Source organism: Rhea americana, unplaced genomic scaffold, assembly GCF_003343005.1.
Source record: "Rhea americana isolate MKP2758 unplaced genomic scaffold, rheAme1 scaffold_37, whole genome shotgun sequence".
NCBI classification, from domain to species: domain Eukaryota; kingdom Metazoa; phylum Chordata; class Aves; order Rheiformes; family Rheidae; genus Rhea; species Rhea americana.
In genome coordinates this window covers 704,358-719,870 of record NW_028186501.1, presented here as the reverse complement: position 1 = coordinate 719,870, position 15,513 = coordinate 704,358, and the positions used below count along the sequence as shown (strand labels likewise).

Here is a 15,513-nt window from a genome sequence, read left to right as displayed (position 1 = left end):
TGGTTAGAGATATGAAGGTTGGGGATAGCCTTGGCTGCAAGTGACCATGAGATAGTGGAGTTCAGGATCCTGCAGGAGAGAAGTAAGGCAACAAGCAGGATTGCAACCCTGGACTTCAGGAAAGTGGACTTTGGGCTCTTCAGAGACCTAATTGGTGGAATCTCATGGGCTAAGGCCCTAGAAGGAAGAGGGGTCCAGGAGAGCTTGCTAGTATTCAAACATCACTTCCTCCAAGCTCAAGAGCAGTGCATCCCTATGAGTAAGAAGGGCAGCAAAAGGKGCAGGAGAGTTGCATGGGTGAGCAAGCAGCTCTAGCCAAATTCAGACAGAAGAAGAAAATACACAGAATGTGGAAGAGGGGACAGGCTACTTGGGAGAATTACAGGAATGCAGTCAGAGTACGCAGAGAYGCTGCGAGGAAGGCTAAGGCCCAGCTGGAATTGRGTCTRGCAAGRGATGTYAAGRACAACAGGAAGGGCTTCTTCAAATACATCAGCAGYAAGAGGACTAGGGAAAATGTGGGCCCGCTACTGAATGGGGCRGGGGCCCTGGTGMCAAGGGATACAGAGAAGGCAGAATTACTGAATGCCTTCTTTSCTTCAGTCTTCACTGCTAAGGGCAGCCCTCAGGAATCCTGGAGCCTGGATGTGAGGGAGAAACTCTGGAGAAGGGAAGACTTTCCTTTGGTTGAGGARGAAAGGATTAGAGACCTTCTGGGCAAGCTAGACACCCACAAATCGATGGKCCCAGATGGGATGCACCCGCAGGTACTGAGGGAGCTGRSRGATGTTGYTGCCAGGCTGCTCTCYGTCATCTTTGAAAGGTCCTGRAGAACTGGAGAGGTGCCTGAGGACTGGAAGAAAGCCAATGTCACTCCAGTCTTCAAGAAGGGCAAGAAGGAGGACCCAGGCAACTACAGGCCAGTCARCCTCACCTCCATCCCTGGAAAGGGGATSGAAAAGCTCGTTCTGGATGTCATCTCCAGACATAYAGAGGAAAAGGTGATCAACAGTAGCCAGCAKGSATTCACCATGGGGAAATCCTGCTTAACCAATCTGATAGCCTTCTAGGATGGAATGACCGGCTGAGTAGATGAGGGGAGGGCAGTGGACGTTGTGTACCTTTACTTCAGCAAGGCTTTTGACACTGTCTCCCATAACATCCTCCTAKRKARGCTCAGGAAGTGTGGGTTAGTCGAGTGGACAGTGAGGTGGATTGAGAACTGGCTGAAAGGCAGAGCTCAGAGGGTCATCATCAGTGGTGCAGAGTCTAGTTGGAGGCCTGTGGCTAGTGGCATTCCCCAGGGCTCAGTACTGGGTCCCATCCTGTTCAACTTCATCAATGACCTGGATGAGGGGACATAGTGCCTCCTCAGCAAGTTTGGTGATGATACCAGGCTGGGAGGAGTAGCTGACACACCAGAGGGCTGTGCTGCCATTCAGAGAGACCTGGACAGGCTGAAGACCATGAAGGCAGAGAGGAACCTCATGAGGTTCAACAAGGGCAAGTGCAGAGTCCTGCACCTAGGGAGAAATAACCCTTAGGCACCAGTACAAGCTGGGGGGCTGACCTTCTGGAGAGCAGCTCTGCAGAGAAAGACCTGGGAGTGCTGGTGGATGACAAGTTGACCATGAGYCAGCAGTGTGCCCTTGTGGCCAGGAAGGCCAATGGTCTCCTGGGGTGCATTGGGAAGAGTGCTGCCAGCAGGTCGAGGGAGGTGATCCTGCCCTTCTACTCAGCCCTGGGGAGGCCTCATCTCGAGTACTGCGTCCAGTTCTGGGCTGCCCAGTACAAGAGAGACATGGAGCTACTGGATGATCAGAGGGCTGGAGCACCTGCCCTCTGAGAAACAGCTGCAAAAGCTGGGCCTCTTCAGCCTGGGGAAGAGAAGACTGGGGGGGGTGGATCTGATCAATGTGTATAAGTACCTGAAGGGAGGGTGTCAAGGGGACGGGGACAAACTCTTTTCAGTTGTCCCGTGTGACAGGACAAGAGGCAATGGCCAGAAATTGAAGCACAGGAAGTTCCGCCTGAACGTGAGGGGGAATTTCTTCCCTGTGAGAGTGACAGAGCACTGGCACAGGTTGCCCAGAGAGGTTGTGGAGTCTCCTTCTCYGGAGATCTTCAAGGCCCACCTGGATGCAACCCTGTCTAACATGCTTTAGGTGACCTTGCTGAGCAGGGCGGTTGGACTAGATGATCTCCAGWGGTCCCTTCCAACCTTACTGATTCTATGATTCTACACCGGATCAAGTCAGCTATGGCTTTGTTTAGCTGAATTCTGAAAACCTCTAAGACACAGRTCCCACAGCCTCTCTGGGTAATCTGTTCCACTACTGCCTTTTATTAAAAAAAAAGAAAGTCTCCTAATGACCAATTTGGGCCTCACAAGTTGCAACTAGTGGTTATTGTCCCTTGTTTCACTATCTGCACACAATCATAAAGAGTGTTGGTTTTATCATCTTTAACTTCCCTTCCAGACTGCTACTAGATCAGCCCCTGAGCCAATCTAAACAAGCCCATATCCTTCAACCTCTCAGCATAGGTCACACTCTAGGCCCCTAACAATCTTGGTAGCCTTCYGCTTGACAAGTTGCAATTTCTCAACATCCTTTTTAAACTTGGGAAAGGTGTGGAGTGGCTGGATAAGTAATACACTGACATGTATTCCAGATGTGGATTTATTAAAACTGAGTAGAGGGTAACTTCCCCTAACTGCTGATCAATTCCTACATAGGTAACTCCTAATGTAGGGCAATACAAAGCTTGGCTTATTTGCAGCGAGAGTATACTCATATTAAACTTGGTAACCACAGTAACCCCAAAGTCCTTTGTAGCACGGTTGATGGTCAGTCAGTCTATTCCCAGTTTATATGGAAGTATGGGGTAATTCTGCCCTGATTCAGAACTCAGCAATTCTCTTCAAAACTTAGGAACTGTGCTAGCAAATCTCGTAACTTTCTCTAGGTTCTCTTTCATGGAAGTTCAACCATTTAAAAGTTGACGACTCCCTTTTTAAGTTTAGTGGATTTTGCAAATTTGTGGATACTTGTAAATAAAAATTATTGCTTGCTCTTGAATTTATTCAGATACGGAAACAAATCAAACAAGCCCATTTTATATTCTGCATCATGAAGAATACACATGTAGTTTGGATTTCCAAAATTTCTAATTCCTGAAATGGTGCATTTCTTATAAACTGGTCTAAGCTGTCCACCTAAGTACTGCCTTTTGAGCTAAATTCTAGTTATATGAAGCTGGTAAAACTGCTKCTAGAGTGGCATCCATTTTACTATGTACTACAGTTTTAAAAGCCTGCCCAGAATCCACTCCTTTAAGGGAACAAAGTAATCTCCTACAGTGAATATACATGTCATTTTAACATTCAGAGCATACGAGGCTAAAAATTCTGTTAATTCTTGGTAATAATATATTAAAACATCTCATTCTTTTTTGTTCTAGTGAAAAAGTCAAGATGTTGGTTGGCTCAGAGAAAAATGGCTCTTCAAGAGTCACAGGCATCCACTATCATAGACACAGCCAGTCTTCCAATAATAGCCTCCTCAGTTTTGTGGAGCCATGTCAATACTCTATCCACCTCCATTCTCCATCTCATATTAACRGATTTACCTAGAACATCCTAGATTTGATAAATTCAAACAAGTTCAAAATTCAATAAGTTGATAAAAATAATATTAATTCAGCAACTGACACCAAGAAATTAATGGAAACATCGTTAGGAAATGGTGGCCTTTCAGCTATCCCAATGAAAACCAAGTAATGAATCCACCAAACACAGACTCACCTCCAGAGAATTTGTCAGATAGACTATATTCTCCATGAGCACCATTTGTTCATCAAATTCCAGTTCCAAATCAAGAACGYGTGGACCATTCTTCTCTAGATTCTCCTGTCAGAGCACAAAAAAAAAAAAAGCTGGATTAAATCTCTCTGAAGGCTGCAAGTAAAATGATGCTTGAAGATGACAAACTTCAAGTCATGCGAAGAATAGACTTTTAAATGTGAGAGCTCTGTTGGCACAAAGGGCTAGCATAGGAGTCATTTTCTGTGTCAGTTTCTTCTGTAGAGAATTAGTGACACTGATGGGAGGAACAAGAACAATTAGAACATGCAAACAGCTAAATGTTCTTTTTAAGTGTAAGAACACATTTTTAACATAGCATTGAAAAAATGTCTGACAATTACAGGTATTTATGATTTCTATTTAACGTGCAGGTTGAGAATTCTCAAAATAAACAAGCATTTCCATGCTATTTCTCCACATGAAATTCAGTTTTGTGACCTAGTTTAGAATAAAGGGCAAGCGTACAAGAACAGGACATGCTCACAACAGCTGCAAAACAAGTTCTCCGCAGGGAAATAAATTTTATTTTGTACATTAAAATAAAGCTAACTTAATCCAAAACTCAAATGCAACAGTCACAATAAAAAGTATTGAAAGCAATATAAAAAGCCACATTAAGGGTTTGTTTCATTTTTTACTAAAACATAACTTCCTCTTCAAAATTTAATTTCTTGACCCTTCCTTGTTTTTGTATGCTGAGCTAGTTGTCTCCTCTGAAGCTCTGTTTCATTATGCTCAGCATGGATGTGGTTTCTTCATTTCCTTGTCAGTTTTTAATGTGTGAGATTCCCTAGGTTATGAATGAATTGCATCCCTTTGTAAATCACRGAGTTTCTTCATCACGTAAGTCTTTCTTTGAAAAATAGAATGCACAAGCAGTAGTTTTTGAACACTGAAATTGCTGCATAATCTGTTTCAAAGAACACCACACTGGTCTAAGGAATCCAAGTTCAGATGTTTCTAGGTCTCAACATGTAAGCACATCACCTCTAGAAACAAATGGAGCAACTGTTGTGGAAGCCTTATTCCATTCCCTTAATGCAACAGAGGCTCAGAGCACAGTTGTTAGCTATTGCCAGACTGACGGCATCAAATAGAGGTAAGTTTCAGACTTAATATACTTGTATGACTGTAAGCTTGATATTTTGCAACAGTGTAAGTTGATCTAATAAAATAAATGAAGATGGTAAAAACAGATAATTTAATAAAACACATTGATCTAGGAGAAAAGCAACCAGCTTTAAAGGTGCTTTTTGCTCTCTGCTCTCTATTACTTTGAAGACTTAAGGTTCCATAAAAAGGAATAATCAGAATGGCCCTAGATGAAGGGCAAAAGGGCACTTGTATTTAATAAATACAACAAAGGTATTAAGTAGAAGAATTAATTGCACACACTTAAGCTACTTTCAAAAAAAAAAGCCACTTTCTACATAATATTCACACCCACTAAGACTTTTTCATTACCAATCCCTCCTACCTTGTACAAATCATGAGTAAAAGTCCACAAGGTTTCTTTTGTTTTAAGATTTTGTTTGTTCTTTGGCTTTTGAATCTTCTAAGCTCCTCTACTTTAAACTTTAACTTAACTTTTTCTGTAAAAGACGTGCAAGCCAAGATTTTTAAAGGCTTACACTACTCAAAATAAAGCATCAGAATATTAGTGATAAAATGAATAAATTCAAAATACCATTCAGGGCTCAGAACTTTCCCTTTTTCTTAAAAACAGTGTGCTCCATTATATCTAGTTGTGTTCTTAACATTCAGATTTTTGATGTCTCCAGAGTAACATAATGTTCTCATTTCAGAAAGAAAAGCCAGAAAAAACACAGCTGAGGCATTTCAAATGTAGAGGGATCTACTTGTACTTGAAACACAGGTATTATAATCTAATACAATACACAAGCTACCAAGCCTCAACTAGACCATTATTTCACTTGGGCCAATTCATAGAGACATTTTTATAACACCTTTCTTCTAGAGGCCAGGAAATTTTATGAACAAAAATACAAGACCAATGGCAAAGAGGGAGGATAGAGACTGAAGTCAGATGTTAGTAGTAACAAGACTCATGCACCAAGTTACAGGTATCGCTGCCTTGGTCTGACACATTGCATTCATTTATGAAAGCTTTTTCTATACAAGGATTGTTCCTCTGACACCTACCTTAATCATGGCAACAAAAGGCATAACCTTCTTCATATACTTCTTCAGTTCTGGCAAGGTGTTCAGCTCAGTGGCAATTACTTTATTGTCTGGCAGTTGACCTCCACTGACCTAAAACATTGACAAACTTCYATTATGAAGTACAGGTATCATCCAAACAGCATTTGCCCTTTGCTTCTATATACCTTTCATCCTTTTCCAAAACACCAGCAAGCAGGGTAATCAGAAGAGTTGGGGTTGAAAGGGACATCTGAAAATTATCTAGTACAACCAGAGTAGTCATTTAATCACATAGTCATTTTCCCATCCCTTTAAATTATTGCTAAGATAAAATTTTAAAATTTGAGCAAAAAAAGAAAATTGCATCTTCTGCCATTCATGCAACTCATAGTACTATTCTGCATTTTCTTTACTCTTGCCTGTCACTTCCCTACACATCCTGGTCCTTCCCATACCATTTCAATTTTACATGCTATCCTCAGAACAAGAAAGTGACTTCTGAATATAAATCTCCACCTTAGAAAGACTTGGGTATTTCAAAAGAGTACACTCAACATCTTTCTCTTTAGCAAACTTTATCCTTTGCCCCAGCAATCTTCACAAATATAAAATAGCTAAATTTCCTACCAAAATGTATTTTAAGCTCACATTTAAGCCTACCCTGAAGCAGATGTGAAAGCACTAGTTTCCTGAATTATTTGGGTTTTAGACTTAGTGTTCAGATATTTGCACAATAACTTCCATTTGGTGTGTCAACAGATCAAATAGCAGATTGACATCGATATGGAGAAAACATGAAATGTCCTAAATTTAGTACTCCAAATATAAACCAATATTCGTCATGTGAGAATTAATATTATAAATTGGGTCACAACTCTGCAATCCATCAGCTATGACACTGATCTAGTTCAGGTTGAGAAGGACAATGGTTCATTGCCAAGAGACAATATTATATTAGTTTCCCCATGTCAGAAGTACAGGTTCTGCTGCTTTTAGAAAAGCTTCTTTCTTCTATTTACAGTAGTAGAGTTATTGCATTTCAACATACTACTTGCAAAGTCACTGAATAGTATACACCCTCCCAAGCACCAAAAAAATCGTTCCTAAGCCCACTTGCATAGTAAGGCAGCATTAATCTGACAGTAACCAATATCTCCCCAGCAATACTCCTGRAAAGAGAAATATCTTAAACTATCCATGTACAAAAGATAACAACAACAACAAGGGCCACTTTCTGCTCAAAAAGTGTCAAAACGCAATAAGGTCATACTGTTGACCCAATGACATCCCTCAAGACATTTTTGTTAAGCACCAAGATCCACTGAACAGTGTTAAGAGGATAATAAAGCATGTTAAAACTACTTTGCGCTACATTCAAATAGCTCAGTAACAATTTACACCTTACGTACTTTCTAAATATATATAAAAAATATTCTATAGAAAAGCAGGTAAGTGGCCCAAAGAAAAGTGAGAGGATAACCACCTGATAGTGCTTGCGCAGAACTGATAAGGTGGTATGTTGCCAGGGTGGATAGTTCTTTGCCACATAGATGGTACAGTGAGAAGGCTTCTGGGAAGACTCCTTAGCACTTTTCTGAAGAAAGAGGGRAAAAAAAAAGAAAAGAAGTATTTAGCATCAAGAAGGGGTTCTGAAGCTGCACAGAATTATCAAACATATACAATTAAAAAAAATTAGCGCACTTCACCTTTCCTTTAACTGGTGCCATGTAGTTCTTGAGACGGAGTCTGAGATCATGAGCAGCTTCCATGAGGTACTGAGAAGAGTGAATTAATACCTCATCCACAAGACCTGCTACTGGCCATAAGGCTCTCATGATGGAATCAGTCTTTGAAGAAAGATATTACATGTTACGACATTAAAAGACATTAGTTTCTAGGAGTTTCTAAGCTTATTATAGTTTGAGTGGAAATTGAAGTTTAAACAGTATGATCCTCAACAAGCACCAACTAAGTTGTGAAGAGCCAAGTATACTGCCAATAAGCATGTATTTGTGAGCATGCATTAAAGACTACACATACAAATACATCTGCCATACAGCTATGTAACCTTATTTGCCATTAAAAAATTTATTTCTCATAGGCTGCCAACACAAGTTAAAAAACTCATAAGTGTATGAATGTTGCATTATTTGGGTTAGTTTTAAGTCACCTCTTAGTAAGAGAATAAACAGTGATCTGTATTAAAGTAACAGATCATTACCATAACCTCGAAGACACAGGTTAAACTCTGTATGCTCACTGTTCTGTGGATAAGCTGATATGCCCTGTGACTGTATGAACACTAAGTTTTTTTCTACTTACACATGAAAAATATTCACAAGTCTGATACTAAACTTGCTTAAAAAAAAAACACTAAAACGTGAATCTGAACCAAATGACAAAGTTGAAACAGTACCAGTACCTTTCCCAGCAGCGACCAGATGTGCTCACATAAGTGGGGACAGATAGGAGCCAACAGCAGAGTCTGAACTTCAATAAACTGAAACACCAAGTCCCTGTGCATTCCTTCTATAGCCAGCTCACGATACTTATCTTTTGCTGCCTGAAACACACCCAGTGTAACCATCATTAAAACACTCCAACTGCCAAAGGGAAACATTTAAAGAAAAGCAGGGGAAAAAAAGAGAGAGAGAGAGAGAGAGAGAGAGAGAGAGAGAGAGAGAGAGAGAAAACATGCTCATGCCAAATTCTTTGCTCTAATATGCCTTTAAAATGTAAGCAGCTTAGCTCTTTTATTAATCCATTTTTGAGCTCTACATTTTCCTGAAACATGTAAAAATAAAATGAGTAACTGACATTCAGGGTACTTAATGAGTAAGGTAACCTTACATTCTTAGGGTACTTTGGTTTTTAGAAGTGTTTATTGGCACAGACATGAGACAAATAACTGCAATTGTGTTTCAGCTACTATAAACTTGAATAGCCTGCATAAAGACACTAATAAATGGTAAGAAAAAGGCAATGAATATGATCTAGCATTACACATTTAATTCAGCCTACCTAATCATATTCCCAAAAATCAAGTCAGCCACATAAAGGAGTTTCCATAATTAAGTGAAGTGGCATGGTTCTGCAGACACTCTGGGGACACGCTTTATGGAATATATCAAAAAGTACTCTGCTTCCGAACAGTTCTGTTGATGTATTACCTGGATTTCTTATGCAGAGTTCCCCATTAAAAAAAAAAAAAAAAAAAAAGGAAAGGGATTTTTTTTTAAACAGATATTTGCTTGTGTTAGGTATCAGGACTATTTCCAGCACCACAGTTTTCCTGTGAACCTTTGTAAAATGCTGTAAGTAGACCTTTATAACTCCACATTTAGCTCCTCTAAGAACTCTTGTTCCTTGGTACAATTTGATTCCAATTCTGCTTTACAATTAAGGATTAGACACATCAGGATCAAAAGAAATTTGCACAAAGTAACAAATACCAAGTATTAGCTTCCTACTATCTGAAAAGAGACCTCCTACCTGAAATTCAAAGAAGCCAGTTTTCAGAGCTTCTTTAAACATCATCTTCTCGTAATTTTGGTCCGTCTTCATTATACCTGCACTCATTTCGCTAAGGAGAGAAGGGAAGTAAGAATATCAATACTGCACAGTTCACCTCATTAATTGCAACGTTATGTAAAGCAACATTATCAGTGTCCCCAGGGCAGCAAAATCACAGATCAATCTGAAAACAAATCAAGAGTTTGTTTGCTTTAGGGAATTCATGAATGTGGGTGGCAGAGGGGACTTGACTACAAACAAATTATATTAGCTTTGTGCAGTATAGTACCTGGCAAAGACTCTGTCATTGAAAGTGTTGGCAGGACCACTTCTTAAACTGTCTCTATTTGCAATCATCTCCTTTACCCACTCCACCCATGTGTAGAGACGTAGAATACCAGCATCTGCCATGGTTTCCACAAAGTTGGCATCTTCAACAGTATCGCCAGCATCAGCCAATGCTAAACGCATGCCTGAAAAAAAAACTAGATTAGTTGATATGCCTGGCATGTCATCAGCTGATAGATAATAGATGCAGAAGACGAGGGATTCAAACTCTAACTTCTCATTCCAAGTTAATAAAATGTGAAATGAATTCACAAGCTTTTCCTGGCCAACAAGAGAAAGAAAAGACAGATACCAAGAACAAGGAGATTAGCATGATCGCTGTCCCCCCACCACCACTCCCATTCTCCCAAAAAACACATCCTCCTAAAAATAAAGGATGCAAAAGGCAACACATGCCTGCCTCCTCCCTCAGTGTGCATACCAGGAGCTGCAAAGCTCTGTGGCACTATTTGCCTTATAACTTTTTGATCGCCAAAGTAGGTGTCTKAAGAACAAACAGACACTGTAAGGAGAGGCCTAAACATCAGTGACATTTCCTAGTTTAAATGGGTGTTCTGTTAACGCAAACCCAGTTTTTTWAATAGAGTCCATTAGCTCTTCAAACAGCAACAGCTGATAAGTTGTAGATTTGTTGCAGTAAGACACTTTAATAAACTCACTGCTTCTTCAAGATGAAAGCATGAATTGTAGTTATTTTGGTATTAAAAAGAAAATGCAGGTCAGAACATACTTACCATCTGCAGAAAACTTGTCAACAGCTTGACTTAGGGTAAGAAAGTTGCCTGTAGATTTAGACATCTGAAGAAAAAAAAAAAAGTCTTAGGTTTTTCTTATACATCCACTTTACTGTCAGAAAGATACAAGCAAGACAGGTACAGCAGTGGTTTTGGTAAACCACTGAGAAAGCATTTGCTCTCAGGAAGTACAGCAAAAGTAAAATTGATAAATATGAACTAGGTCTCACAGCAGAAACACTTACTGAACTTTGCATGTACTCATCCAACTCCTGAATTTTGAGCTTGTCTTGTGACTTTGACAAGTTGTTACTATTAAGGTCCAAATACACTACAAATGCAAGGAAGTGATAGCTATTTTCTGGATCATTTGAGTTCCACCCCAAATTTCACTTTGAAAAGTTAGACAATTCGTACCAAAATATCACCCAGAATTGACCCCAAATAAACTTCTGAAAACTAAAAACTGTTTCAAAAATAGCATTTGTAGCTTATCCCACATTGATTTTTCAAGGACTTCTGTTTTGTTTTTCTTTTTTCCATACTAGACAGTTTCCAAGATCTAATTTCTAGGTTCAGGCATTTTAACAATCATTTTCACAGCTCACATGCATAAGCAGAATTATCCACATAAGTTTTCTCCTCTCATTTTATCTATTCCAATGTGAAACAAAGYCACAATTTAGTCCAAAAACCTCATTCCACAAGATAAGTTAGCTAAAAGTTAGAAATCCACCAAGATTTTCACTTAACTGATAAAGCTATACAAGAGCTAACAGAAAAAAAAAAAACGCTAAGACAGAAATGAAGGAAAGGCAGATCTTTAGGTTTGGTGAATAAGAAAATAGAGGGCACCAATGAAGAAACTAGAATTCTCACTATTTCTTCCTCTTAACTTTCTAGATGGCTGTCTCCAATCTGGCTGATGAGCAGCTACTGTGACAACCATAAAGTCGTCTCATACATGAAAACTCACCATACCTTTTCAGAATTGAGAAGGAGATGTCCATTTGCTCTCACAGCCACCGGCCACTTTTCTCTGAAGACAAAATACAAAGCATTTGATAATACATTCACTCTTTTWTTCAAAACAGGAAACATTTAGTTTTGCCAGTTTGGGATGGAACTCAAACTTATTAAATGGAGTCTTCAGAGAAGTTCCTAGAGGAATGTCTTAAAAATCATAGAATCGCTAAGGTTGGAAGGGACCTCTGGAAATCATCTAGTCCACTCCCCACCCCCACCCCACCCCCACTCAAGCAGGGTTCCCTAGAGCATGTTAAGACAGGGTTGCATCCAGACAGGCTTTGAATATCTCCAGACAAGGAGACTCCACAACCTCTCTGGGCAATCTGTTCCAGAGCTAAAAAAACAATGTTGTCTTTGAAGATGAACTGCAACGTAAGGGCTGAGGCTTATCATTGCTGAAACTCAACACAGAGTACTGCACCTACAATTATATCTCATTTACCCTATCTCCCTCTTTTCAGCTACATTTGATTTAAAAGCCATAATTAGCACAGCCTAACAGCATTAGATAGAGCTAGGTCTCACATATAAGCTGGTATCAAATCCCTCATGACAGTCTTTATATATAAAAAGCTATTTTCTCATGTATAGTAAAGTTTTATACAACTCTCAAATAGGGTCTCAAGGAGATTTAAACATGGTATCATCTTCATGCACAGGAACTACATCTTTGAAAGCATCATGTGGTCAGCATAGATTTTCAATCTGTACTACACAGTCTACTGGAACGCCTATACATTGTTCCTAAAGTGATCCATGAAAAAATAACAAAGTAACCTTACTGATGATAAATTCACAAGAAAATCCATGTGCAAGAATGAGATCCACTACTGAAAAAAAACAAAAATCCATAGGAGGTGATGTTTATAGAATACATTTTTTGCTTTTTACAAACAGGCCAGTGAGAGCAGAAGTTAAAATATTTTAGTTTTACATATTTTCTTTTTAACTTGGCTATCTCAATGTCAGCATTTCATGTCTCCACAGATAATTAAAACAAATGAAAAAGAGACAAGTGTTCCAACTTCAGCTGCATTTGGCTTTAGCTCTAGAATTACAAACTCTCCAGCCTCATCTCCTGCACACCTGTTCTGCATTACTTCCAACTTACCTTTCTGACCACATAGCCACATGATTATAGAGGTAGTAGGACAGGTGATTTGGAACAAGATCTTTGCCAGAAACTCTGAGATCCACAGGATACCAAAACTCAAACTCTTCTTTTAGCTGGTCCAGTTTTTCTTTTGGAATCTCTGTCTTAGGAAATGGAGCTGTCTTGAAGAAGATGTAATCCCAAACTTCCTTGCTCATTTGMTGTGGTCTGCATGGAATTACTGACATCTCAGTAAGAGAGACTAAGAAATGACTCTTCCACTCCACAACATTTGAATTAACAAAACAGCTTAAGCTAAACTATGGCTTAACATTCTCACAACATACTCCATTTGATAACTAAAACACACATGGACAAAACATACTGGTACTTCGTCCAAGATCAAAGGGATGAGTCAAAAAAAAAAAACAAATTAGAAGTCAGAAAAGCTAACTGAGGSTATGCCCTACTTAAAATGTTCTTTGATACTTCCCAATAAAGCATGAGAACTGCTGTAAAGAGAAAGCAGTTACTAATTAAAGCACAACCTCRAATGTCCTGGAAACCAGACTATTTCTTTTCCAAACGCCCCCCTCTGAGCACCACTTATGACCTTAATTGAGTGCTGAATATGAATTACTAGTATGTGAGTTTCTGTCTTCCCTTGCACTGGTCATACAGCCAATTCCTTTCAGTTTCCATGAAAGCAGAGGAAAGAGCACAAGTACCAGAGAAATTGGTGTACAGTTCAAGGTCATCTCTCRCACTGAAAAGTTTACATTCTTTCCCCACCTTACCAACATAGAGCTGGGATACTGAATCCATTCAAAATTAACATTTACCAAAGTAATACATTCTACCAGTTAGTAGAGGTAGGATCTACAAATTGAAAGACCATACTACAGTGAGATGCCTTCCTTGAGAGGGGACTTATAATGATCACTCTCTAACCTTTGGCCTGCATAACAAAAAACAAAACAAAAACCACCCTCCTACACACACACACAAACCCCCTTCTCATTTCTACAGAAATATTTCTTTCAAGAAGCTGAGATGCACCAATAAATACCTTATTTACCTTACTCTGTAGAAATAGTCTTAGTAAAAAGTGCTTGCTAACACTAAAAAGAAATGTGTTATCTACTCAGGCAAAGGTACACTGTAATTTATAGTACTTAACTACATCAAATCTCTTACTTAATGCACAGGCTCCCCACTTCAAGACCTGTTTCCAGATGTGACTAGTATGTAGGTAACCTCTCTATTAGAGAGGTTATTTATGTTTCTTGAGCCAAAATGAAAACCTTGCTGAGTCTTTCAGAATTAATTCTCCTTGTAAGAATCTTTACTTTGAAAAAGATTTACAAATTAATGTATGATTTATGGTATCAAAAAAGTTCCAGTTCCAATGTGTAAACATACTCCAGAAAGTAGCACAGAWAACACAAGATTAGGGCATAAGATTCAAGGCAAAATTGATAGTGTTTTTTTCAATTCTAGAAAAACTGTACTACATCATCTCATTGTGATATAGACAGCTCTGTCACCTAAAATTCATGGCCACTCCAACCAAAAGGTCAAAGAGCAAACTTAAGTATTTGGACACACAAAACTCTGAAGCATCCCAGAAAAGACAGCCTAAAAACTATTTGTTTCCACATACTAGTTGAGAACGAAAAGTGTCTAAGCTTAAGGCAAATACCAATTTTTAACACAGTGATAGAAACAAAATGGTGATTTTGCCCACTTTGTACTCTGAAGTATGCATACAAAAAAATTTATTATAGTTCCTCATACTTGTAAAGCAGTCTCGGCAAGCACTACAGAGACACTTCAGGAGCCACTGATACTACTCGCTCAAAAACACTATCTCAAGGTAAATKAAACAAGTACTGGAAAGTACTTAAAAAGGTGATTTACTTGCATACAGTTCTACTCTCAAGGATTTTCCTTCTCTCCCCCCACCACACTCCTTTCTCTTGCCTTATTTCTCTCTTGCAATATTCCTATAACTTAGCTAATATCAGGTTAAGTTTTGACAATAATGCCTTTTAATTGTCAAAGCAAAGATTCAGYCTGCTTGACGGGACTTCGTCAAGAAGAATCCACAAGAACAGCAGACAGAACTAAAGCAGCAAACTTAGGGATTCATTCTCCTTACCTGATGCCTAAAGGAGATTCTCCTTGGCCCCTCAGGTTCCCTCCCTGTAACAGATGAGCAACAGTGTAATAAGCCATGTAGATAGTTGAGTCGGAGAGAGATTCTATCAGCCACTGCTCATCCCAAGGCAAACGGGTACCTATAGAAGATGAAAGCCGGTTATCAGATAGTCAATACCCTAACTTGCAGGACCAACAATCATGATACTCAAGATATGTTAGCATTTTATGACTTTTAGTGGAATATATACACAGGCAAGTACTCATGCTTACACTTCAAAAGTTTTTTTTTTTTTGAATAGACTTACACATTTGAAAGTCTTATGCAAGAAAACACACTCACAATTTCTGTAGTCCACTTCTTAACCCAATTATCAGCAAATTTCAGCTCCAAATTATTGTTTTCTATGAATTACAGTGCAATTCATGTCAAGATGCACCTGTTTTGGCATCTTACAAGCTGCACAAGATAAAGGCTGGTAAGTATTTAAGAAGGAGAACACCCAAAAGTGTTAGTGCAGTATTCATTCTACCAGATCATGTAGATCATTCTAGAATAATGCCCCAGGTAAAGAGCTAAAGAGATGCTGCACCAAACCACTGCAATA

At 39.1% G+C, this 15,513-nt stretch overlaps 1 protein-coding gene across 1 annotated transcript in view; it reads right to left on the bottom strand.

Moving 5' to 3' along the window:
* The window catches only part of LARS1 (leucyl-tRNA synthetase 1), a 36,743-nt gene that overhangs the window by 5,729 nt on the left and 15,501 nt on the right, over positions 1–15,513 (bottom strand). The window contains exons 19-29 of the mRNA XM_085312713.1: positions 14,907–15,045; positions 12,764–12,973; positions 11,605–11,662; positions 10,624–10,687; positions 9,831–10,014; positions 9,521–9,611; positions 8,451–8,591; positions 7,735–7,875; positions 7,512–7,622; positions 6,029–6,139; positions 3,806–3,910 (exon numbers count right to left, since the gene is read on the bottom strand). Coding sequence (XP_085168839.1) covers positions 3,806–3,910; positions 6,029–6,139; positions 7,512–7,622; positions 7,735–7,875; positions 8,451–8,591; positions 9,521–9,611; positions 9,831–10,014; positions 10,624–10,687; positions 11,605–11,662; positions 12,764–12,973; positions 14,907–15,045 — 1,355 coding nt within the window. The remainder of the gene's footprint in view (positions 1–3,805; positions 3,911–6,028; positions 6,140–7,511; positions 7,623–7,734; positions 7,876–8,450; positions 8,592–9,520; positions 9,612–9,830; positions 10,015–10,623; positions 10,688–11,604; positions 11,663–12,763; positions 12,974–14,906; positions 15,046–15,513) is intronic.